This window comes from Manacus vitellinus, unplaced genomic scaffold (genome assembly GCF_001715985.3).
Source record: "Manacus vitellinus isolate BGI_N305 unplaced genomic scaffold, ASM171598v3 scaffold_22_pilon, whole genome shotgun sequence".
NCBI classification, from domain to species: Eukaryota; Metazoa; Chordata; class Aves; order Passeriformes; family Pipridae; genus Manacus; species Manacus vitellinus.
Genome location: NW_021939632.1, coordinates 12,094,782 through 12,120,370, shown reverse-complemented (window position 1 = coordinate 12,120,370; position 25,589 = coordinate 12,094,782). Strand labels below are relative to the sequence as shown.

The 25,589-nt window shown below is 35.3% G+C and overlaps 2 protein-coding genes across 7 annotated transcripts in view; both read left to right on the top strand.

Annotated features, from left to right (window-relative positions):
• Positions 1-5,072, top strand: part of LOC103764132 (sodium channel protein type 1 subunit alpha) — a 90,410-nt gene extending 85,338 nt beyond the window's left edge. For all 6 annotated transcript variants that reach the window (XM_029959810.1, XM_008931001.4, XM_029959813.1 and 3 more), the window contains 4 exons: positions 6-143; positions 710-814; positions 1,180-1,450; positions 1,811-5,072. In XM_029959810.1, coding sequence (XP_029815670.1) covers positions 6-143; positions 710-814; positions 1,180-1,450; positions 1,811-2,979 — 1,683 coding nt within the window. In that variant the 3' untranslated portion in view covers positions 2,980-5,072. The remainder of the gene's footprint in view (positions 1-5; positions 144-709; positions 815-1,179; positions 1,451-1,810) is intronic.
• Positions 5,073-6,858: 1,786 nt separating this feature from the next.
• Positions 6,859-25,589, top strand: part of TTC21B (tetratricopeptide repeat domain 21B) — a 34,893-nt gene continuing 16,162 nt past the window's right edge. Inside the window, exons 1-18 of the mRNA XM_029959911.1 lie at positions 6,859-7,019; positions 7,122-7,288; positions 8,247-8,357; positions 9,028-9,194; positions 11,444-11,566; positions 12,997-13,154; positions 13,548-13,632; positions 15,168-15,266; positions 15,837-16,029; positions 16,939-17,036; positions 17,535-17,735; positions 18,554-18,683; positions 19,130-19,287; positions 20,610-20,834; positions 21,557-21,795; positions 22,100-22,172; positions 23,193-23,303; positions 24,201-24,339. Of these exons, the coding sequence (XP_029815771.1) occupies positions 6,859-7,019; positions 7,122-7,288; positions 8,247-8,357; positions 9,028-9,194; positions 11,444-11,566; positions 12,997-13,154; positions 13,548-13,632; positions 15,168-15,266; positions 15,837-16,029; positions 16,939-17,036; positions 17,535-17,735; positions 18,554-18,683; positions 19,130-19,287; positions 20,610-20,834; positions 21,557-21,795; positions 22,100-22,172; positions 23,193-23,303; positions 24,201-24,339 (2,638 nt within the window). The remainder of the gene's footprint in view (positions 7,020-7,121; positions 7,289-8,246; positions 8,358-9,027; positions 9,195-11,443; positions 11,567-12,996; positions 13,155-13,547; positions 13,633-15,167; positions 15,267-15,836; positions 16,030-16,938; positions 17,037-17,534; positions 17,736-18,553; positions 18,684-19,129; positions 19,288-20,609; positions 20,835-21,556; positions 21,796-22,099; positions 22,173-23,192; positions 23,304-24,200; positions 24,340-25,589) is intronic.

Here is a 25,589-nt window from a genome sequence, read left to right as displayed (position 1 = left end):
CTTAGGTATTACAGCAACCCAAGTATGAAGACAACCTGTACATGTATTTGTATTTTGTTATCTTTATTATTTTTGGGTCTTTTTTCACCCTGAACTTGTTCATTGGTGTCATTATTGATAACTTCAATCAACAGAAAAAGAAGATAAGTATTGTTTCATTTCCCTTCTAAAGATATTCTAAAATATTGCATTTTTGCAGGTGCATGATATATGGAAAGTACACCCATGGTTTGTTCAAAATGGAAAAAGCTGAAGTATATTAGGACATAAAATCATACCTCTAGTAGGCATTAACATCACAAGATTTTTCATTGTAGTGAATGGGACAGATGTTGTCAATGTCCAGTTTAGTCTTCCTCAAGTCATCTGCTTTTCCGTGCCTGACCTTCATGAAATCACTACTTACTGTATCTCTTCCTATAAACAAGGGTACTGAAAATGATTTCTTGGAGGTCAAGGAAAATAACTGTAGAGAAATGTTGCATTCCTTTTTGCTTTTGTGAGATGCAGTACTGGATGCCCAGACAACTTCTAGAATAAATGTTTACTTTGGACAGACAGCTGCATTTGCCAGCTAAGAGATTTTTCCCAATTCAGTATTCTTGATTTTCATTAAATCAGTCAATCAGTCAATCAGTATTTTCCTAAGAGTTTTTTTCAGCACTGCATATGAATGTGATTATAACCAGTTTTGATTTCATGTTTTTACTTTGGAGGTCAAGACATATTTATGACAGAAGAGCAGAAGAAATACTACAATGCAATGAAAAAGCTGGGATCCAAAAAACCACAAAAACCTATACCAAGACCAGGGGTAAAATTATTTATACACATCAGACAATAGCTATTTACAAAGAGTTTTTACTGATACAGAGAGAGCAGAAATATACCCAGGTGAAAATTACCATTGATTGTGTATTAGTCAGCAGAAATGGAAAATAAAAACAGAAAAAAAATATTTTTCCCTGACAACCATTTTATGTATGAATATGCAACTGAGGAGGCTGAACTAAGCCATTGTATTTTAGTATTCAAGACCACTAGTCTTAAGTACCAGTAGACCACATTTTTATTGTAGTCTCATAGGCCTTACTGCATGTGGTTTTCTACCTTCTTGTAACAGGAAAAGAAAAAAATTACAGTTTGTATTGAATGTTTCTTTTTTACTTTCCTCCTCAGAATAAATTCCAAGGCATGGTCTTTGATTTTGTGACACAGCAAGTATTTGACATCAGCATCATGATTCTTATTTGTCTTAATATGGTTACCATGATGGTAGAAACTGATGACCAGAGTAAAGAAATGGAAAATATTTTATACTGGATAAACCTGGTGTTCATTGTCCTTTTCACTGGAGAATGTGTCCTGAAATTAATTTCACTTCGCCATTACTACTTCACTATAGGCTGGAACATTTTTGATTTTGTGGTTGTCATTCTCTCAATAGTAGGTAAGTCTTGTTTATTAAAGTAAAAAGAAGGTGAAATGAATAAGAGGTGAACTTTTACTTGAATAGAGCTTATATGGTTAGCTTTTGCCTTTGCAAGATTTATCAACCAAGGCATTCAACTTCTCATTTTATCTCATACTTTGGCTAAACCAACCACCAAAACTGTTACAATCATTCAACATATATTGCACCTGCAACTATTAAGTATAACTTCTATAACAGAAACTATTCAAGTGGGATCTACAGAATATCTTGGATTGCTACACAGAACCAACAATTTTAAAACTATTTTTCTAAATTTCTATTGTGATATGGAAATTAAGTGATAATGTGTCTCGGTTTTCTTCTTTTCTTTTTTAGGAATGTTTTTAGCTGAGATGATTGAGAAGTACTTTGTATCCCCCACACTATTCAGAGTCATCCGACTTGCCAGAATCGGTCGAATCCTGCGCCTCATTAAAGGCGCCAAGGGAATCCGCACTCTGCTTTTTGCTTTGATGATGTCTCTTCCTGCTCTGTTCAACATTGGTCTGCTGCTCTTCCTGGTCATGTTCATCTATGCGATATTTGGCATGTCCAACTTTGCCTATGTTAAGAGGGAAGCTGGTATAGATGACATGTTCAACTTTGAAACGTTTGGCAACAGCATGATCTGCCTGTTTCAGATCACCACGTCTGCTGGCTGGGACGGTTTGCTCGCCCCAATTCTGAACAGTGGGGAGCCCGACTGTGACCCTAACAAGGCTCATCCTGGGAGCTCTGTGAAAGGTGACTGCGGCAACCCTTCTGTTGGGATTTTCTTCTTTGTCAGCTACATTATCATCTCCTTTCTGGTGGTGGTGAACATGTACATTGCTGTGATTTTGGAGAACTTTGGTGTTGCTACTGAGGAAAGCGCTGAACCCTTGAGTGAGGATGACTTTGAGATGTTCTATGAGGTCTGGGAGAAGTTTGATCCTGATGCAACGCAATTCATGGAATTTGAGAAATTGTCTGATTTTGCAGCAGCACTTGAGCCTCCTCTTCATTTACCCAAACCAAACAAAGTCCAGCTCATTGCAATGGATCTGCCCATGGTGAGTGGTGACAGAATTCACTGCCTTGACATCCTGTTTGCTTTCACAAAGCGTGTTTTGGGGGAAAGTGGTGAGATGGATGCCCTCAGAATACAGATGGAAGATCGATTTATGGCATCCAATCCTTCAAAAGCTTCCTATGAACCAATTACGACTACATTAAAACGAAAACAGGAGGAAGTATCTGCTGTTATCATCCAGCGTGCTTTCAGACGTCACCTTTTAAAACGAACAGTAAAACAAGCTTCCTTTATCTATAACAAAAACAAAACCGAAGGAGGGGCTGGTCAGGGTATGAAAGATGAAATCCTTATTGACAAGTTAAATGAAAACTCATTTACAGAGAAAACTGATATAACTGCATCAACAGCAGTTTGTCCACCTTCTTATGATCGTGTAATGAGGCCAGTCAAAGAAAAGCATGAAAAGGAAGATAAAGATGGTCAGAAATAAAAGCAAATCACAAGCAAAATCATATATGTGCAAAATAGTTCATAGCCTGTAAGGATCACGTGTTTGTGTCAACAGGACTCCTGAAGGAGGTCTATGCCAAACTGACAATTTTTACAAATATACTATACATTAAAGGTCAGTGCCTATTAAAAGACAGTGACCCCTTGTCAGTGACTGTGACTGTGATAAGAGGAAACAACCTTGACAGGAGGTTACTGTTCTCACTACCAGCTGACACTGCTGAAGAGGAGAGAAAAAATGGCTACACAGACTGTAGGGACCAGTTAAAGGGGTGCAAAACCAAGTATTTGTGTGTTTAGCATAAAACAATATGGTAACTGTATCCACTGTTTGCATTTCAACTGCCACATACTTCATATTTTTACAATATCTGTGTTGGTGGATTCATCTTGTTTTTATTCATATGTTGTTTATTATATGTGACTATTTTTGTAAATGGGGCTTCTGTTTGGGAAGGGGATTAAGTACACCTTTACAGGTACAAGGGCCAGGTGTTCTATTATATGACTAATATACACAAAGAAATTATTTGCATGAAGGCATGCTGCACTTATAGATCATGCATGAAAATAACATAAAGTCACAAAGAAAAACAGGTTTTTTTAGTACAGTGTTTCTGGAAAGGAATAACAGATTTTGAGGTGCTTAATTAATGTATTCATGTTGTATCATGTCCAAACAAGTCTTGGTATGCCTGTAAAGTCCCCTACAACTCACAAGAATAGTAGAGATGGTTTATTTTTTGCACAAACCATTAAGTTTCAAGCGGTGCAAACTTCTTTCTAAGTCTGGAGTCACAGATTTTGTCTTTGTCAAATGTCTTTCTGCATACAAATACTAAATGAATCTGCCTCAGCCCTCCAAATTGATCAAAAGGAGCCCTTTATAAAATTGTTCTGCTTTATCCTGCAGTATTGTTTAGCCATCTTCAGCTCTCAGTAAGGTTGATGTTGTACACGTTAATGAAAAGCTCTCTGCTATGTAAATAGTAATTTTTAACCTGTGGTGCATGTTTGAGCAAACAGATAATGACTTTAGCACATTTATTGCATCAAATATGTACCACAATAAGTGTAGTGTGCAAGCGTTCAACAGGAAAAATTACGTATTATCTACCATTATAGATAGTTTGGATGCAATCAATGCATGTTTATATTGCCTATGCTGCTGTTCCTTTGACTGTCCAGGATTCTTAAACATTGAAAGCCATACATCAGAGCTAAGTGAAATAAACTACTCAACAAGACCTCATTCCTCCATACCATTAAGCAATATTTTGCAGCTATTTAGGAGCTTATTTGTTTTACATTTCTGAATTTTCAGTGAAGAGCATATACTGTATATCCAAACTGTACAGACATGTTGAAAATTACTAAACCTGTTGAAAATAATGTTAGGATTTTATAAGCAAATATAAATACTGTAAAAATCATTTTATTTTATTTTTCAGCATTATGTACATAAAACAAGAACTGAATTTTATCTTCAGGTTGATGTCACACCATTTTTGTTACTTTCTGTCCATAGCACTTTTTCACAGAAGAACTCCAGAGAACAAGATACAACTACATGAATGGATAGCTGTAGGTTCTTGTTTTTTACAATATTTGCCAACATGTCACTACTTTCTGCAAAGTAAGTTCATAATTTGCTCCAAAAAATCTAAGTTTTTTTGCAGTTGGGAAATGGTCTAAAGTTCAAATTGAATGTCTAAGCAGTGCCTGCATCATAAGTTTTCAGATACAACCTTTCTTTCACAGAATCCTTAATCTTTTCTCATAGTTACTCACAGATTTTCTTTTTTATTCATGCTGCACTAGAACAGCTCTAAATGTTATCTAGGGTCCACAATATTTTTTCACAAAGAGAAAGTAGCAAAATTGTATAATCCAACACATCAGGACATTTTATGTTTCTTACACAGGAAAATTAAATATAGATTACTTTTATTAAAATTATTGACTAACTCTGTATTAGTGAACTGCATGCAGGAAAATGCTACTATTACCCTAACTGATGCTAAAAAACATTATTAATGCGTCAAAATAATAAAGATTACATTTTTTATTGTATGTTCCTTTTCTCTTTATTATCTGACATTAATATAAAAAGATATGCTTCTAAAACCACAGAATGAGATGGTACTGAAAACCTTTACAGCCATACTGTTCTTTCACTAGCAAATCCTTAGGACTTGCTTGTTAGTCAACAACTAGAAATTTCTACTTCAGTGTATGTTAGACAGTGAGCATGATGATTCTGCATGTATCAATAGTTCTGCCCTGAGTGACCTCATGACTTCATGACTTCATGCAGCAGCCCCATGCAGTGGGGTACCACAGCTGTGCTGACTGTGTCCCACGAGGCTCAGAGCATTTAAAGAAATGAGAACTGAGCATTCATGAGTTTACAAAGAGAAAATGAGTATTAAAAATAGTATTGGATACATGACATTCCCCAACTTGGATTAAGGACCAGTTTATTCTTGATGGCTACTGCTCACAAACAGGCTAAAGAGCATCTTGCACTCAAGTGCATTTCTGAAAAAGGTGAAACAGCGTTGGGATGAATATCCACTGGTCTTTTCCTCAGGAATTTTAAGAATCTGTCTCAAAGCACCATGTTCCTAGAAGCAATCATTTGTGGATACTGATATGGAAAAATGCAAATGCTGCTGGAAATTGAGCCTTCTGGTTGTTCTTTATCAATCGCTTCAGTGAATTTCTGAAAATATTAATCTTAATGTTTACATAATTTTATATTGCATTTCCCTGCAACTTACAATGAAAACACTCAGAGGTGAATAGTGAACTTAGTATAAAACCAGATTAGGAGCAATTGCAGTCTGTAAACTTGCTCAGTGGCTATTGGAGAAATAAAATTTCATAGCATTTTCCCTGAAATTCATCAAAAGTCATTTGAGAGCGGGAAATGTTTCTCCTTCAAATTGTTCGTAAATGCATTATGAAAGAAAAAGGTCTAAGACTTCGATAGAAAAGCCTAAGTATCAAAGTGAAAAGATAAGTATTTTCAGATTAATATGTAGACAAAATATGTCTTTAAAGTTTACCTTTAAAACTATGTAAAAACCCCCTTGTTTCTCATGCCACTTTTAGGTTTTAAGTGTTACAGAAGCCAAAATGTTGCTTCAGAACAAGTCAAACGTAACTTAAACAGAAAATTCAGAGGATTGTCTTGGCCAACAAGAAAACCCAAATATGTTTACACGGTGCTGCTTTGTCTCCTTCCGGATGCTGGGATAAGAAGTGTGTGACGGAGGAGTCACACGTGGGGTGGACTTGCTTGGAAAGCTCACTCTGAGCGCTCTCTGCCGGAAGAGTCAATCAGCTTCTCGTATAGATTCAGTGCAGGATGGGCTCTGCCCTTGTACTGGGTGCCATTCCTGACGGCTTTCCTGTTGGACGGAAGGCGCACCCGTTCCAAAGGAACGCTGTTCAGCAATTTTTGTTCCTGGTGTCTAGAAATTATGGCTGAGGACGCTTTCACCTCCAGAGGTGAATTTTCTAGTCTTTGCACCTCTGTAATACTCCAGGAGGAACGAAAGGGGGATGAGGTAAAAGCGACCTTTCTATATAGGATTTTATCCTATTGCTGTTTTATTTCTAAGAGAAGTGTCACATAACTCGAAGTGCTCAGTCACATTATGAAACCTATGGAGGGTGGGCCACTTAGTCGTATGCTCAGCCAAGAAGCAAGAAAACAAACAAATTCCCGAAGCTCCCCCTCGGCATTCCGGCTGTGACCCCACCCGCCCACAGGGGGCGCAGTAGCCGCACTCCGCGGCCTCCACAAGTTTCCTTCCGGCTGCCTCTCCCGCACCTTCCGCGCCCAGGTCCAATGCGCCAAGCGCTGCCCCGCTTCTGCAGCCCCCCCCCGTGCCGCGTGGGTAAGCACCCATGGACGCCGGAGGTGCAGCGCAGGTGGGTGCCGCCTGGGCCGCCCCGCCCAAGTGAAGGAAGGGAGGCGCTGGGAACTGAGAGACGGAGCGGGGACGGCCGGTGGGGCTCGGGGCAGGAGGGCGAGCGGCCGGGCCGGCGCTGGGGCGGCCGGGCCGGTGCGCGGGCGTCGGCGCGGTGTCCCCGGGGCCGTCCCGGGTGAAGCGATCGCACGAGTGACCCGCGGCCGCTCCCCCCGCAGGCGCTGCTCAATTACTACTGCCAGGAGGGGCAATTCCAGCACGTCCGGGCCGCGGCGGACGAGGCGCTGGGGCGGCTGGGCAGCGACCCCGTGCTGCTCTTCTACCGGGCCTACGGCGCGCTTAGGGCAGGTAATGCTGCTCGTCCTCGCCTCGCAGAGTCTTTAGTCAACTGCACAGGGAAAAGCAACATTACGGAGTCTGCTTTCCGTGTTGAGGAAATCACCAGTGTGTCGTGATCTGTCACCGCTCCTTTCCAGTTTGGATGAAAGTGATCTAAATCACGTAGTGCCAAAGTGAAAAATACGGAGTATTTTTCTTTTTAATGGTTACGTGAACATGGGTCAGGTAAATGGATTCCCTGAAGGGAATTTGAGCTCTACCCAAACGCATACAGCGTTCGATAACAAAGTCATTCCCGTGTCCCAGCTAATAGCTCTTCCCTTCAAAGCAGCTGTATCTAATTCTGTTGTATTCTCTGCCTTGGGGGAGCTGATAGCTAATACCTATTGGGGTAATTTTTGTGTACATTAAGCTGTTCTAATATGTTTATTTAGCTATATTTGTATTTCAAGGATGTCGCAGAATATAAACAAATAACCCAAAGTGGCAGATGGCTGTAGCAGGGGTCTAGGAAGGTTTGTTGTTTTTGAGGTAGTGTATCTGTTCCCAAACTCCCAGATGTTTTTTATTTGTGTTACAATCATATAATTTTTGAAGATATTGTCTATCTTATTGATGTTCAAAATATTCACACGAGCAGGGCAAAAATCCTGGCTGTATAAAGAAACGAGAACAAAAAGAGCTGCTCAATGCCCCATATGAAGTAAATAATAAATATGATATTCATCTTTATGGCAGTTGGCAGAACTAGCACATAACTCCTTTCAAGTTCTCTGCATTGAGGTGCTATTTTCTTTCTTGTGTCTGTTTGAAAGACTTGCACAGAGAAGTGAAAGTGGATGTGTGAATAATGAACAAAAGCATGGAATTAAAAATAGAGAGGAAAATTTAAGTCAGATCGATGTTTGATGTTGATATTCTTTATCTTGAGAAGCTTTATACCTTATTTTGCAATTGTTTTCACTAGGTGATGTCCAAGAGGGTATTCGACAGTTGGAGTCTCTTAAAAACAAACAGGAGGTGTCACTTTGTACAATTATGGCTCTGATTTATGCTCATAAAAAGAGCCCTAATCCAGGTATGCTCACTAAAACATGCTGCTTCATGTTTTAAACAGCTCTGTATGAAGGCCTGAGAGTTGTAGGCTAATTCTACCTAATTTAAAAAGGTATACTCCAGCTTTGTTTCTGACATAGGATTTTTTACTGAATTGAGTGACACACACAAGATGGTAAACAAAAACCAAACCACAAAACTCTGAAGAGTAAGAATGAACGTTAAAATAAAACACACACACACACACAAGTCTGACTTATCCGCCATGATGAACAAATCTTTGAGGGAAAAAATACTGAATCAAGTTTCTTGTGATTCTTGTTCACTCATGTCTGATACTGGTACTTTTGAGCAAAACTGCAATTTAAGAAATCTTTAAAGCCATGCCATTTTTATCTGTCAAGTTTCCCTGACCATACAAATCGAGAAAAAGAATTTTGTGAACCTTGGTATTCCTTTCTCCAGTCTGAAAACTGGGACTTCCTCTTCCCATGAGCCGTGTTGATGGGAACCCTCTTCTGCCTTTTCCCTCTGTTACTGATAAATTCTTTTAGTTGGAAGGGATTGCCTGTGTGTTTATCAATGTATAATAAAGAAAACAGTATTTGCTTTGGAAGATCTTGGCTTATGTGCTGCTCTTTTGTAATATTTTGAGAGGCTATCAACGAGAGCTCTGAACAAAACCTTTTCAGATCGAGATGCTATTCTAGAGTTGGATGCAAAATTGAAGGAGCAACGTAAAACAGCAGGACAGAAGGCTCTCTACTATGCTGGCTTGTTTTTGTGGCATCTTGGTCGTGAGGACAAAGCCCGGGAATATGTTGATAGAATGATCAAAATTTCTGGTGGTGGTAAAGAGGTAACTGTTTTCTTCATATGTAAAATATTGATAGGGCCATGTGTACTTTGAAGCTTGACTTATTCCATTAATGCTGTTTGAAGGTTAACTATTTTCTGTTCTAGTACTTTCTTAATTAATGTCATAAATTCTTCTGACACAGCTGAGTAAATTCCCATGATAATTTTTTTCTCCACCAAGTATTTGTTTTCACTAAGTAAATAATAAATAATGGCTTAATAAATGGGAAAAAAATCGCTTAATAAATGGTAAGAAATACCCGCTTAAGCTTGATACTGAGCATCATAATTCCTAGCAAAAAAATAAGCGTGATAGTCTCACTAGAGGGAGACATCTGTTTTGAATCTGAAGACTCTAAAATACCCAGAGGATTGGGGATTTAAATTTTCAGCAGTTGTAAAAGGGTACGTTTGCCTAGGGTTCTACTGTTGTTTTGTTTTTTTTAGAAATCTCTATAAGTGTTATATGTAGCAATGTCTTCTGCATTTATATACAGACATCAAAATTCACTAGAATCTTTAATCTCTAAAGAGGTTTGTGAAAACTTACTGTGTTTTTCCTTTTTAAGGAGGTATCAGCTTTAGCTCAAGCAGAGAAACACAAAAAATTGGGGAGTTTTTGTAGTCCCACATCTTTGAGGGAGAGCTGTCAGAACTGAATGTGTAATTGTTCTCTTAGGACACGAGTATTAAACACAAATGCTGTTTGTGAGTTGTCCCACTGTGTGGTTCAGTACGTTGCTCAATTTGTAATTTATAGTTTTATGGTTGATATATTATTACATGGGTTAGAAATCTGCAACTATTCTAAATATTAATTTCTGACATTACATTATGAATGAAGTAATGGCTTAGTTTTTCACTGATTATTAATTACAACTGGTAGTTATTTTAAATTACTGACTAATTTATACTAATTAAGAAATAATTTATAATGAAGAAATAATTAAGGACACCACAAAGCATTTATATGTTAATTTCTAAGAAAACTAAGGACAGGTCATTTTGGTGAAATAGCAGTATTTATGACTGCTTATTGAAGTCATAGTAGTTGGTTTTTGTTCTTAAGAATTTGGGAATGTTGCTTAGTAGGAAATATTTCCAGCTGAAGTATTTAATAATATTTGAAATAGGTAATTTATTTTTTTATAGACACCTGCATATAGATGAATAAGTACATTAATATTTAAATATATAGAAAAAATAGTTTTCCTTTTTTTTTTACTTTCAGTTATGCTTATCTCTTTTTCTAGTTTGACAATACAGAGTTATATGTACTTCAGATTTTTTTAGAGGTTGTTTAGGATGCTTAAACTTGGTGAAATATGATTTGCTTAGTAAATACAGTTTGTTTTGATAAGATACTCTGTGTGCTCCTTGTATAGAAGTACTATACCTGCCTTTCTTTAAAAAAATGCTTCAGTATATGAAGTTCAGACAGTTTGTGTTGCATAACAAAATCATGACGCTGATTATTAGCAGTTACAAAATATGTCTCTTCTGCTAACCTTTGAGTTTTAAATACAAGACTCATTTCTTTAAGATACCAAAGAGCTAGTGATATTTTATATTTTAAATTTTTGTTTTGATGGCAGTTATACTTTGGTTAAATAATTCAGCAATTCAAAATAGATTTGAGTTGCTTAAGCTACGGTTAATGTCTGGAACACATAAGAGAAATAAAATTCATAATTACAAGTAATAATTTCTTCAATGAAAAGCCACATTTCACCTTTAAAAGTTCTATTTTTTAATTTTTTTAATAATACTGTTGAAGATTTGGGAAATGTCAGATTTTTGACCTTCATACACAAGTTTTTCTTATTAATCAGAAAGTAGAAGAAAAACCCCAAGTTTCTCACTTTTTTTCAGCACCCATATGTTTCTCTGTGTCTTATATAAGCAAAATCTTAAGTAAACATTGTGCAGAAATGTTTGTGGAAAATATTCTGTCTGTGATCAATTCTGTGAGGTTTTGTTCTGTCTGCTGAGCATGTTAGACTAGTTCAGTGCCATTGGTGTTTTTTTAATCCTATAAGTAAATACACTATTTGTTTAATTTAACGCTGGAATGAATTACTAACGTTTTAGATTATGCTGTAAACTGGTTATAATTATATATATTCTAAGTAATTTACATAGATACTCTTAAGTCCTGTTTTATATTTAAGTCGCTTCTGCTTATTGTATCTAGTACAGTTTTTTTACTGCCTATTTAATGAAGAATTCCAATTTATGTTTTGTTTACAGGGGTTAATTTTGAAAGCATGGCTTGATCTCACCTGTGGGAAGGAAACTCATATTAAAAAAGCTGTGAAATACTTTGATGAAGCACTGCAGGAGGGCAATGATGTTTTTGCACTGCTTGGTAAAGTAAGTTTATTTCACGATTTTAACTCTTCTTGAATGTCATATTAGTTTTGTAGAGTGATTAGAGAGATTCTGAGAAGAATTGTCTGTAGTGAGCTTGTTCAAGGTATAGAAATATAGCTCAGATCGTATAGGTACTTCAGGGTGTGTTAGACACCAATGTAAAAAAGAAAGGTATAGATTAAATGCAGTCAGTCTAAATGTATATTGAGGTTATGAATTTACTATGTACACAAGAAAACCTTTCTATTCATGTATTTGTATGTACAAAATGAGGTTTCAAATCACCTGAAAATGTAAAAATAAGTGTGATCTCTTCCTTTTTGCATGGGACACCTATGCACGTTACAGAATTGCGGTTAGCCATGGCAAAAAAGTAGTAGTTAAACACTGTAGTGTGATCTTTTGTGAACACGGTTTTTTTTAGTTGTCATTAGTCTGTTTCAAGCATTTATTTTGATTATATTTCCTTAAAGGAGTGGTATGAATTGTCTTCTTCACATGTTTTTCTATTTCAGAGCATATTGGTTTGTTTATATCATAGACATTGTTACTCATTGACATAATGTTTGTTTTGTATTCTAAAGCTAAAGGCACAAAGAAATTGTTCAATGAATATTAAAAGGATAAAGTTCAGGAGAGCGTGCACAATGGTATCTAGTCAGGTGTGTGTTTGGCTGCATGTGGACCATTGAATTAGATTAACAGTATATGTGAAATTTAGTTACTGCAATTAGGTTTTAGACAGACAGCTATCTTTCTAGGGCTTAAGAGATTAACTCTCAGAAACTACTGTGTTCGAACCATTTCTGTCTTAAAAAGATGAAATAAAATGGCACAAATGGAACATGGTAAGTAAATTTAAAGCATCAAAACAAACCAGGGTTGAAGTCCTGATTTCTACTTGAATTAATTTAAAACTGTGATACTTGACATGAAGTAGTTTTGTATTTAGAGCACTCTGTAAATCACTTTACAGTTTAAAAATTGTTAATTCTGGCAACAACAGTTCCTTGCTGAGTCTGGGTTTTTACAAGGTATGTACCTCAGGACTTGAAAAGATATTTTATTAGTGGGTTGTGTTAAATATCCTAAAATTGTGAGACACTATACAAAGTTGTTTGAAAACTAATAAAACAATTTTATACTTCAGCTACATCTGTCTTTTTCTTGCTTGCAGCTGACTAGTAAGTTGTGAATGCTGCAATGAGCTTTATTACAGAGTGCTCACCACACATGCACCAGGCTTTACATATCATCTGTTGCTATTGGATTGGTGCAGTATGTCTCGTTCTGGTAGATATTGAGGTAAAGCTATTACGTAAGGAAAGATTTTTCTCTCACTAGCTCTTTTTCCTGGTTTCTGTATGAAAGAATCTTCTCACCTGTGTGAGTGTACAGGTTGTTGATATGGCTTCCCTTCCTTCCATTAGGCACAGTATTTTGAGGTGCGACAGAATTATTCAGGAGCTCTGGAAATTGTGAACCAGATAATTGCAAACTTCCCGAACTTCATTCCTGCTTTCATAAAGAAAATGAAGCTACAACTAGCCTTGCAGGACTGGGAGCAGACGGTTGAAACAGCGCACAGGTTGAGTATGAAGTAGCACACCACTAAATTGTTTTCTTGCCATGTTTACACTCTAAGGACTCTTAGAAACAAAAGTGGATAGGTTTCCGTTCATTTTTAATGAATCTGAATTAGTTAAATCAGTTTTTTAAAAATAAATGTTAAGTAAATTAGGTTTTATTAGAACCCAGCCTTTCAATTCTGTGAGGATACTACATCAATACGTGAATCCATTTGGGATGGAAGAGGGCCTTTCTTTAGATAGGCATGGAGTAAGAGCTGTGCTTTCCGTTGAGAGCCATGATGAAAATGACTACACAATACAAGTTATCTGTTCTCATTTTAGGATAAAATAGATGATTGAGCAAAGGTTTTGTTTTGGTTTCTTCACATTCACTTTTTGTTTGGCTTTAGACTATTGCAGAAAGATGCCCTCAATTTAGAAGCCATAAGAATGGAAGCCCTGCATTATCTGTGCAGGGAAGGAAATATAACTGAGGTGAGTCTTCTTATTAGCAGAATGTTGAGCACAACACAGCTTTTGTAGGAACTAGATGCCACATGCACTGTTGTCTTTATGTCTTCTCATATACTTTTGTCTGGTCCTGTGCTACACTTCTTATCTGCAGAAGGAGTATATTCACCTATTCTGACTTGAATGGCTGCTCTAGATTATTCTTGAGGTGTTTTCTGGATGCCAAGGAAAAGAAAATTTTTAACCCCATCTTTCCAGAAAAACAGGTATCAAGTCAAACAGAAGTCTCCACTAGACAGTTAATTGAATCATGTTGATTTGAATCAAAGCAAGCTTTTTTTGTTTAAATGCTCTTTTGATAAGTTCGTAAGTTATTGCAAGTCTTCCATTATTTTTAAGTATTTTATGAATTGAAATAAAGGAAATAATGAGGTCTTGTAGTGATAGATTTTTGGAAGCAGGTCAGTGTTAGTTATCAACAGTCTGTGATGTTAGACTGTATACCCTGTGTTTTGTTCACCGTATTTTGACAATTACTGTTTGTTTTTTTCAGCTCTAAGAATTCCACATAACTTCCTTCTACTTGCAAGATCCTTTTTCTTTTTTTGCACAGGGCCATATGCATGTATTTTGTACATGCATATGTGCTTGTGCCATTTTTCTGGAAATTTTAAAATACGTGGTCTAAATTGTAACCAAAAAAACATTCAATTTTTTTTCTCATTATGCAAAAATACTGGTATAATTTACATGGAGATTTAGCAAAAAAAGTGTTTTCAGTGTGTAGTAGGAGTTTTCAAGTTCTAGAAGAAAAGGTATTTTAGGTTGTTTAACATATTTTTAGTTATTTGAAGAACTCAGTCATTTGTCTATTTATAATCAAATTTAAGTTTTACTTAAGCGCAGTCATGGGAAATTTGGAGAAACAGTAAGAATTGATGACTCCAGTGAATCTGTCCAGGAAGGAAACTTGCTGGACATAGTAGAGTGTAAACTAAAGATTCTGGAGTAAAATGTCACATGTAACTAAGAGCCAAGTCTAGGAAAAAATTTAAAGGCCTGATTAGATTTAAACATGTTTCAGGTGCCTGCATCTAAAATCATATTAAAAAATTCTGTGTACCTGATTATTGTAAGCCCAGAAAATCACCTTAGGTGTTTTGAGAAACTGATGTTAAAAGTCTGAGCATCTGGAAGTGCTTCGTTTTTGAGCATGTGTGTCCATATCAATCCGAAGCCCAAACAGGATTCACAGGTCAGATTCCTTGAACTGTCTTGCTTTATGGGACTCTTCTTTTATATCAGACTTAGCTCAAGTCTTTCACCTTTTTTTAGAACATGGCTAGAAGACACATAATCTGCTTTATTGTTACTTTACTACTCCAGAGTATTTTCTTAGGAATTCTAAAGTCTTAACTCCTAGCCCTGAAAACCTCTGAATTTAAATTTCAAGATATTATTCCATGGTAAAAATGTGAGTAGTTTTTAGTGAAAATTCTTCAATTGTCCTAATCTGTTAATTCTTTCTATTAGTTATTTATATTTCCTTTCTCTCCAAGGCTTCGGCAAGACTGGGAGACCTAATTAAAGCACTGGATAGGTTAGAACCACATAATTCTCAGCTCTTCTGTAAAATGGCTTTAGCTTTCAGTAGAACAGTGAGTATGTTATTGTATGCAACTATCTATATATGCTGGTTTTTGTTTTATTTTCTGGTAGGCAGGTGTTAAATGTCTACTAAAAAGTAGAAGATTGCAGACAAATGAAATAGATTAACTCATGTAGCCTTTGGTAACCACATTCAGTATGAATTACAATACCGAAGCCATCTCATTCTAAAACTGGTTTTACTGCCTGCTTTTAAATTAGAAACAGGTTTGCAATGAAAATATTCAGATGTCTACCAATGATGTTCTTTATGTAGGAAAATGACAAGGTTAATCCCATAGCCTTGAAATTGAAGGTTTCTTTAGTCTCTGTATTTATCAGAAATGCTGTTAAGGAAGCATTCAAAGCAACTATCAACTATTCTTTGTTGTATAGCATTATATATATATGTTTCAATCCATCCCACTTTAAGGTAACTATTGTCATAGAATTACTACAGATTATATTATTTTTGTATGAGATGATGTTGTCTCAACTGCTACAGTATGTTCGGTGTGTTTCTGTAATTGAATCTGAAAACTAAGAAAAGCTTAAGGTTTAAAGATTGTTTTTACCATTAGTGTGGCCGGAACCAGCTCATCCTTCAACATACAAAAGCCTTAGTTGAAAGAGCATTTGATTTGGAATCTGACAATGCAGAATTTGCTACTGAACTTGGCTACCAAATGATTTTACAAGAGAAAGTGAAGGAAGCTTTAAAATGGTACAAGACTGCTATGACACTTGATGAAACAAGTGTTTCTGCACTAACTGGTAAGGTCTTATACTTTATTTTACTGAAATGCTTTTTTGATCAAGTTTTCCTACTACTGCTGCTAGGAAAATCTATAACTATTAGAACAGCACTGGACTGTACTTCCAGATTCATGTTGTGCTGTCTTCCCTGTAGCAACAGTTTCTCCTCACTGGATATGTCTTTTGGTCTTACTTTTTGAAAAGTGGATCTTTTCTAACAGAACTCTCAAAGTAATGGTAGGAACAGACATGTGTCTGTATTTTATTTATTGTTCTATTTTATTTCTGCAGTGCCTAGAAACTGGAGAACTCTTAGGCACTACAAAAATTAAAAAATCAAGGGCAGTTGATAGAATAAGCTGTCCATATCTACATTTGTGTCCAAATTAGATTGAAAAACATAGTCAAAACATCATACTTTAGATGCATGTTACATGAAAAAAACAAACCACTTTATAAAAAGTCCCATTGCTATCAAGAAAATGGAAGATAAAATATGCCATATTTGCTTGGCAGGTTTTCCCCTGTATTTTTTTCCCCTTGACTATGCCATTGCCTTAAACAGTATGAAAAATTTAGATGGTAGGAGTAGTTTGTGTGTGTTTTTATTTTGATTTCCTTCTTGTACTGGTTCTGAATTTAGAAGCTAAATGTTGTGGTTCTTCTGCTTAGTCTAGAACCAGTTGAAGATTTACTATTTCAAACTGCTTTGTAGCATTGCATCTATTAATGTATCAATCATGTATCATCTCCCCTAGGTTTTTCTAGGTGTGTAAAATTTGCATTATCATAAGTCTTGATCCATTCTTTCTTCTCATGTCACCGCTTTATGAAGAGGTTGAGGAGAGAAAAAGTTAATTCTGGCATACAAAGCATATGCTTGACTAGGAAGATGAATTGGCAATAAAGTCTTTAAATATGTTACAGGAATCATTCGTTGTCAGCTAATACAAGGACAATTGGAAGACGCAGAGCAGCAGTTGGAGTTTCTTAATGAAATTCAACAGTCTATTGGGAAATCTGGGGTAGGAGAGATCTTTCTTCATTAAATACTTTGATTACAATCTGAGCTGTGGTCTACTAGCTATTACATGTTCTGTATTTCAGTAACTCGTGCAGAGCATTCTTAATGGAGTACTGTTAAATCTGAGTTTCAGTTTTTCTCCGTATCTGAGCAATGTGTTCCCTAACTTTGCAATGCAAGTCTGTTTGCTTACAGAGCAAAGCCATCACTGCTTTCCAACAATGCTTTATCTCTGAAGATAAGTTTGAAATGTCAGGGAGATATTATTTTCAGTATTTTGTGCTCAGACAAATTTAGAGGGTCTTGCACAGATTAAAGGAATGAATCGATATCATAATCATCAGTGTCCTGTACAGTGAATATACTAAATGTCCTACAGTATTCCAAAATATAAAGAAGAAATGGCTAACATTAATAATTATTTAGTATTTTATGAGTAACAGATGAATGTATCTGGAACATGGAGAATGTTTGGGGGTTTTGTGTTTTTTTTCTGTAGGAATTATCTTTCTTGCGTGCAGTCCTAGCTATGAAAAAACATAAGAGACAAGAAGAAGTTATTGCCTTATTGAATGATGTTCTGGATACTCACTTTTCATCTTTGCATGGATTTCCTCTCGGTGTGGAATATTTTGAAAAACTAAACCCTGATTTCTTGCTAGAAATTATGAGAGAATACCTTAATTTTTGCCCAGCACAGGTAAGCAGCTGTAGATCTGTCTGAAAATGGGAATTATTTCATTTTGAGACCAGTTAATCAGGAAGCAAAAATATAGGAAATTTTTCCTCTTAAAATGTGAATTTATTTGAAGTAAGAGTGTGTTTTAAGATATTATACCACTATTTAATCAAAGTAATGATAAAAATACATCTCTTGTGATGTGAACAAGTTGCAGTAATGACAGCTGAGGAAACTTGGGATATTTATTTAATGCACTCTGTGTGTATATTTATACTTTCTTAGTATCTCTTAAGAAACTCTAACAATACAGTGAATAGAGGTATCTCATTGTGAAACTATGGTGTTCACACTGAACCCTCTTCATGAAATATTTTTGCTGGCTTAGGATATCTTTTCAATATACATATGTTCTTTCTTCATTTCGGTTCATTTTTTGTGTTGGTAAACATCAGTGGAATATTGCCTTTTTATATTACTTAGGTGGTTAATTTTCTGACTGAATTTTGTGCTAGTTTTGGGAACGTAGAACCTAATAAATTGAATGAGGACCTGACATCTTTAAAGCAGAAGAAACACATTTAAAATTTCTTTAAATAGTATCTTCCTTAAATGGATTATTCTTCTGAAATAGCTGGGAACTGACTTTTGTCATTCTGTCATTACTGGATTTCTAGCCTAATTATAGAACCTTTCCATAAATTTGTTTATATAGAGTTTTAAAATCTTAACAGGCAAACAAGTAGCTTTCCATTGTTATCATCCCACCATCTGTAATAAAATTATAATATTTGAAAGTCTAAAACATCAGTATGATATTTGTTTTTTTTTACTCCTAGCCTGCAAGTCCTGGTCAGTCTCCTTCACCACTTCTCAAGCACTGTGCTTCTGTTCTTGAAACTGTTGTGAAAACTGTGCCTGGTCTTCAACAAGCTGTCTTTTTAATTGCAAAAGTGAAGTACTTGTCAGGTAATAATTATATGAGTGGTTAGTTATCCACCTCTTTAGTTTATTAAAGATAAAAAAATAATTTCACACATTTAAATCATAATGAATATTTTCCTTTCACTTCAGAACACTGTGTTACAGCTAAGTGAAGAATATTTGCATTTGCCTTTTTTGTAATTTATATGAGGTATCTTAATTGTACAGACACATAAATACAGTATTTTTTTATCTATTTCTTCCCAAAAAGTTCACTTTTTGGATGATTTACAGATGGAATAATGGGAAAATATCGTTCCTTTGACCTGCTTTTGATTTCACATCATAGCCACATAATACTTTGTATATGAGTTTAATCATTAAATGTAGACATTTATTTAAAAAAAAAATCAGTAAATAATAAATGTTTTGTATTTAACCTCTGCATTTCATGTCAACTGTTTTTTGCTTTTCCTTTTTTAACTTCCTAGGGGATATTGAAGCAGCCTATAGTAATCTACGTTACTGTCTGGAAAGGAATCCTTCTTATGCAGATGCACACTTATTGATGGCCCAGGTGTATTTGGCTCAAAATAATACTAAACTATGTTCTCAGTCCTTGGAACTTTGTTTAAGTTACAATTTTGAGGTGAGTTGAACAAAAGAATGAAACCATTTTATTCAATCAGTCATCTGAATTGCATGGTTTTGGATCTAATAATTTTCAACGGAACTTTTTATGACTTCCACTACAAATTTAATATCTAAATGTTTATATGAACATGGTATCTGAATATTTATCAAAGAAGTGACCATAAAGACAAAGCTAATACCGTATTACAACATGCTGAAATTGCTTGAAATACAAAAGAAAGAAATGGCAACTTTTCCTGAAATCTGTACTTAAATATTAAAAATATATAAACAGAATTTGTCATTTCATACTAACTTTGCAACAGTCTTTAGAAGCCAACATAGAAGAACTTGAAGAGTCATCCAATATTGTTTCCTGACTTTTTGCACAGATGTACAATTGCTAATGAAAATATGCACAGATACATGAGGGGATCAGAAGGGGTCTGTAGTTACCTCTTGACAATTCCTGATGCTTTAAGCACTCTAAGTATTAAAAGAGTAGCCATGTGCTATACTGTCTTCCATAAATGTCACATCTTTGTGCCTTTTTTCTGTCCCCTTAGGAGCAAATTTTGTAAATTGAGCACTGTATTAAAAAACATTACTGTTTTGCAGTGGTCCTCACCAGTTTTATTTCATGGGCTAATACGTTGCAGTGTGGGATTTTTGATTTGTTTACATCAGTGGAACTTTATGTAGGATTAACACAGAGTTGAAAACACTTTACACATCACCCATTAAGTCAGAGTTGTGCCAAGTCTCTTGAGACTCCTTAGCTGAAAAGTGACAAACTACCATTTCCTCACAAATATATTCTCATCTTAGTTTCTTCCTCCAAGTGATATAAGAAACCTGAAGACTAATACCTAGTTGGGAGACACTGAGGTGCTTGCCACTTCATACACAGTTATATTACCCTTGCAGATACTTTCTTTTCATGTGAAGTATGTTTTATGAAGGTGGAGAAGTGGCAGGCAGGACTTGTGCTAAATAATGATTGCATAATTCCTTTAATTAATAGCCTGATAAACAGCAGTGTGGAAGATACTTGGAATCCCTTAAAATTCAGTCTAATTTAAAGTAAAACTGCAGGGAATGTTTTTCTATCCCAAAGTCTCGTCATATAATAGTTTTTCTTTTTTAATTGAAGACTTACTCGATTGCTAGTTTGCATACTCTGAACATTCTTTTCAGAAGTAAATCACTGAAATAGAAATTGTATATATTTGGAGAAAAAAAGGATGAAAGCCAATCTTTAAAAAAAAGTCTTGCAAGGGGTTTGAATACTATATATAAAGTAAAATTTGGAAACTCTTTATGTTATATTTTTTGTAGGTGAGAGAACATCCCATTTATCACTTAATTAAGGCCCAAACCCAGAAGAAGATGGGAGAATTGTCAGAAGCTATTAAAACCTTACAGATGGCAAAGAACTTGCCTGGAATGAGAAAACCTACTGCTTCCTCAAAAACAAAAGGAAAAAGTATTGAAATTGATGCAAGTGATCGTGTGTCTGTATTCCTAGAGTTGGTAGAAGCTCATCGTTTGAATGGAGAACCGGTAAGATGGCAAACTTGTTGAGTTGGAAAACACACCTGAAAACAGCTTCCTCTTCCCATTGACAGAAGAGTCTGTTCTCATTAGTTCAGAATAGAAAACCATCACTTCTTTTACCAAGAGGACTTGCTTAGTAAAATTTTTAGCATGTGAATATCTGACTAGGAAACTTGTACCTTAAATTCTACAGAGGAAAAAAACCCACCTGCTTCCAGGTGCTCAATTTTAAGCCTACAAAACCCCTTTAATTTATACTATTGATGTTCATTTGGTGGGATATAGATTTCCTGTTTTGTGATCGGAATGCTATTAGCAATATTTTTGGATCATATCCTTATCTTTGTGTAGCAACATTGTTACTATCAGCAGTATCTGGATGAACAGTAGAATACTACATATGTTTAAGAATATAAGAGAAGCCATACAGTCATGTAGTCATATCATCCTGCTCAAAATAGGACCTGTTAGAGCAAAGTGCTAAAGACATCATCTAGTTGAAGTTTGAGCATGATTTGTATATATGCAACACAAATGTTCTTTTCTTTATTTACAAAATAGAGAGAAAAAACACTATAGCAAATCAAATGGATACTATGGCTTGAGTTTTCTGTGGTTTTTTGGTTGGTTTGTGTAATGCCCTAAATACTCACCGGCTTATGATATCTTTATTTTTGACTGTTCAATAATGGGAAATAAATTAATTTTATTGTTTTTATTGTTTGCAGCATGAAGCTGCTATAGTACTCCAAGATGCCATTAATGAGTTTTCTGGAACTCCTGAGGAACTAAGAGTTGTGATTGCAAATGCAGATCTGGCAATTGCTCAAGGAGATGTTGAACATGCCTTGACTATGCTCCGAAATATTACACCTGAACAGCCTTACTTTGTACAAGCTAAAGAAAAAATGGCAGATATTTATCTTCAATATAGGAAAAATAAGAAGTTATATGCTGCCTGCTATAGGTAAAAGTTTGTGGTGTGCATATATAGTTTCCTAGATGTTTAATGATAGCATGGTGAGCTCGTTTTTTCTCTCTACTACAATAAATCAGAATTATTTAGTGACATGAATTCATTTGACTAAGTGTGGTAACATTTAAAGGGTAATTGGAATTCTTACTTTAAAAGATCATTCAGATTTTTTTTGCTTTATTTTCAGAAATAAAAACTAAAATCTGCAGAGGATAAAATTGTTGTGCCCGTCTGTTGTTTAGATTCCAGTACTAACATGTTAAATATTGAGCAAGGTTTTGTCTTCTGTTTCCAGTGACCTAGTAGAAAAACTGCCAAGTGCTCATACTTTTCTTCTTCTTGGTGATGCATACATGAATATTCAAGAGGTAAGTGCTTGCATGAGATGAATGAAGTTGGAGTGTTCCTTGACTTTGTCTAATTGAAACAGTGTGGCATGCTGACTCGATTTGTAATTGGCAAACAGAAACTGCTTTAGGATGTAAAACAAACAAACAAATTATTAGCTACAATGTAACTATAAATTCAAAGCAAAACTACTAAAACTGCATTTTTTCTAGAAACTGAGCGGGTGAAAGTCAAGGAGGGAATTTTATCTAGAAGGATGCTGACTTAACAATTATCTAGAGCGAGAGCTAAATTAAAATCAGAAAGGAGCTGAAGATGTGTAGAATTGTTCTGAAGTTTAAAATCATTCTAGGTTATATAGTTCTCATGCTGATGGTTTTTATTTAAAAGTTTTAAATTATATAGTTCCTATACATTTTTTTACATCCTTTGCTTTCTTGGTGAACTGGAAATGTTCCTTGGTATTTGTAGAAGACAATGTAGTCAAGTAGACCTAGGAATTTGAGGGATACAGGTGTATATTCATATGTTAAAAGAATAGATTGAGTTAGGACAAGCAACTGATAATTTAGATTACTAGTTTGGGGATTTATAAGTGATTAGTGGTTGTTTATTTATTAGTGCTTGTGTATAATTTTCTCCTTAATGAAGAATTATCACACAAAGTAGAATTTGTTTGATCTGCTATAACATGGCTAGAGGGGAGAAATGGATGATCATCCCACAGTAACACATTTGCCTCTTTGTTAACTAGTGACAAATAGTAGTAATAAAATTTCAGTGGAAAAAGAATGAGGTTAATTCAAACTCATTTGTTTGCTAAGTTCTCTCTGTATTTTGTTTTAGCATGGAAATGTTAATTTACATGAGCTTTATACTTACTGCAATTTTATAGTGACCATTCTTCTCTTAGAAGTATTGTACCTTATAAATCAGTAGTACTTGGCAGTCACTCCTGGAGTTGTTACCAGATTTTGTTTTCTTCGTATGCTTTTTATCTTAATCCTTGACTTACGTGTGTTTATATTTTACTGTTGAAGCCTGATGAAGCCATAGAAGTGTATGAGCAGGCCTTGAAGAAAAATCCAAAGGATCCATGTCTAGCAAGTAAAATTGGAAAAGCCCTAATCAAAACACATAACTACTCAAAGGTATTCCATAAGTACTGTATTAGGTTAGTTGGGTGCTGTGTCCGTTATTGTCAACATGTGGGCTTTGCCTGACAGGTTGGGTAGAAGAAATACTCTACTTCACAGTGCTAAACCAGACATTTTATCCTGAAAATAAGTATGTAGATCCCCTTCACATCATCTTGCCAAAGGCAAAGTTGGTGGACCCACACATTGGTGGATTCAAATCCGTTCAATTGTAGTTCAGGTGACTTGCAGTTTCTCTGGGTTTGGGCCTGCACTCAAAACCATTGACCCAGTTTTGCTACATCTCCTAGCATTAACACTGAGTAGGATGGTAGTAATAGAAGCTTTAGCTTCTTGTTCTAGGAAAAACAGAAAACAAAGTTTGGGGAAAACTTGCAGAAGCAAATGATTTTATTTGGGGAACCTCAAGCTACTAGAGAGTGCATTCAAAGTGTGCTTTGTGTTTTCAGTGGTATCATTTTCACTTGCTTCTGTTTAGGTCAATATGGGGAAAATATTCTTCCTTTGTACACACTGCAACAGAACTTTATAACTCTAGTCTGACTGGAATTTACAACTTCAGCAGCTAATGAAAATGTAGTTTAATTGGCAGTGATCCTGTCTAAGATAGAATGTGATAATGTGGTTAGCTATGTAAATGCATGCTGATCAAAATGTGGGCTCTAGTTATTCTATTTGTCTTTAATTTGGCATTACATTTTTGGAAGCCTTGAACTTGCAACTAAATAGCATTTTTAATATGATATTTATTAGAAATTACTTGGCTACAAGAGAAATAAAGAAAGTAAAGGAAATTCTTAAGCAACACATCATTAAATACCTAAGTAACAAGATTGTTGTCTTTAAGGTTTGTCTTTAAATTATACGCAGATTTTTGCGTCTTCCTTTTAGGCAATCAGTTACTATGAGGCTGCACTGAGAAGCGGTGAACAGAATTTCCTTGGCTATGATTTGGCTGAGCTTTTAATGAAACTGAAGCAGTATGAAAAGGCAGAAAAAGTACTTCAACAAGCTTTAGATCACGAGCCTGGTAGGACTGTTATTAATTCACAGCAAAACGTACAATTTCTACTGTTATTTGTGTTTTCTGCATGATTCTAAGGAGTAAAAGAGTTCCATGCAAACTTCTCTTTGAACTGTTCAGCACAGGAGACTATTACGTGTCAAGCACTCTAAACTAAACTTCACTTACATTTAAATATGTTTTGCCAGGACTTTTAAACTTCGAATATCTGTGATAAATGAAGTCAGTAATGCAATAGCAGAACTCCACACATGCAAGGTTCTTTCTCTTCTGTGCTAACAAATGTTCTGATTCTGAATTGATCAAGTATAGATGAGTCAATCCTGCTGTTAGGGAATGGTTGTTTAGGTGGTAAATACTATTCAGTATCCTGTAGAGCAAAGAGATTGAACTGGTTGAAGATGTTGTTCAGGATCCCCCTTTTACATGTTAGGAATATTAACTTAAAAGTTGAAACTTCTGGATTTTTTTCCCCTTGTTTTTGTTAAAAGGCAATTAAGAAGTTTTAAGCTGTTTAGTTGAGCTATAGCCTTAATTAAGGAAATCTTTTTGCAGTGGTTTAATTACATTTGTTAACCTTTGAGGCTATCTGAATATGAAAACAGTATTATCAAGTCTTATTACTAGTCCATTCTGTAAGTTTTTCTTATGTCACTATTTTCTGGTTTTTTTCATGCTTTGCAAAGGAGTGTTGGTTTTCTGTCTTGTTTACTTCTTACTGAAAAAATTCTCCAATTTAATGTTGTATTCCTGTCTTAGTTAAGCCTTTGAGGATCTGGCTAATTTAATAATCATGTTCAAGACAGCTTGATTTTCTAGAGTGGAAAGATAATTAGCAGTAACTACAGTTTGCTCCATGTACTTTAAAATCTTTTCTTCCATCTGAAAATGAAGGAAAAAGTACATAAGCCAATACCCTTTTTGTATGTCTTTTGATATACACAAATTTTCTATGTGAAAAATGTTTATCTTGGCTGATTGGGAAAATTATTTAACAGTTTAATATTTTTTTTTTTTTTAGAAATGCTAAAATATCCTTAGTTTGCAAAAGAAAAATGAATTACAGGAAATGTACTGGAGGGAATGATCTTGCATGGTTGTCTCCATGGTCTAATCTCTGATTTAGAATAGCATGTCACAATTACAGCACCTTGAAGACCAATTTGCTAATAGAGTATAGCTCTACGTACTTATTTTTTTAATTTTAATAGAGACAAAACATAGATTTCCATGGCTTTTTTATTTTAATGTGAAAC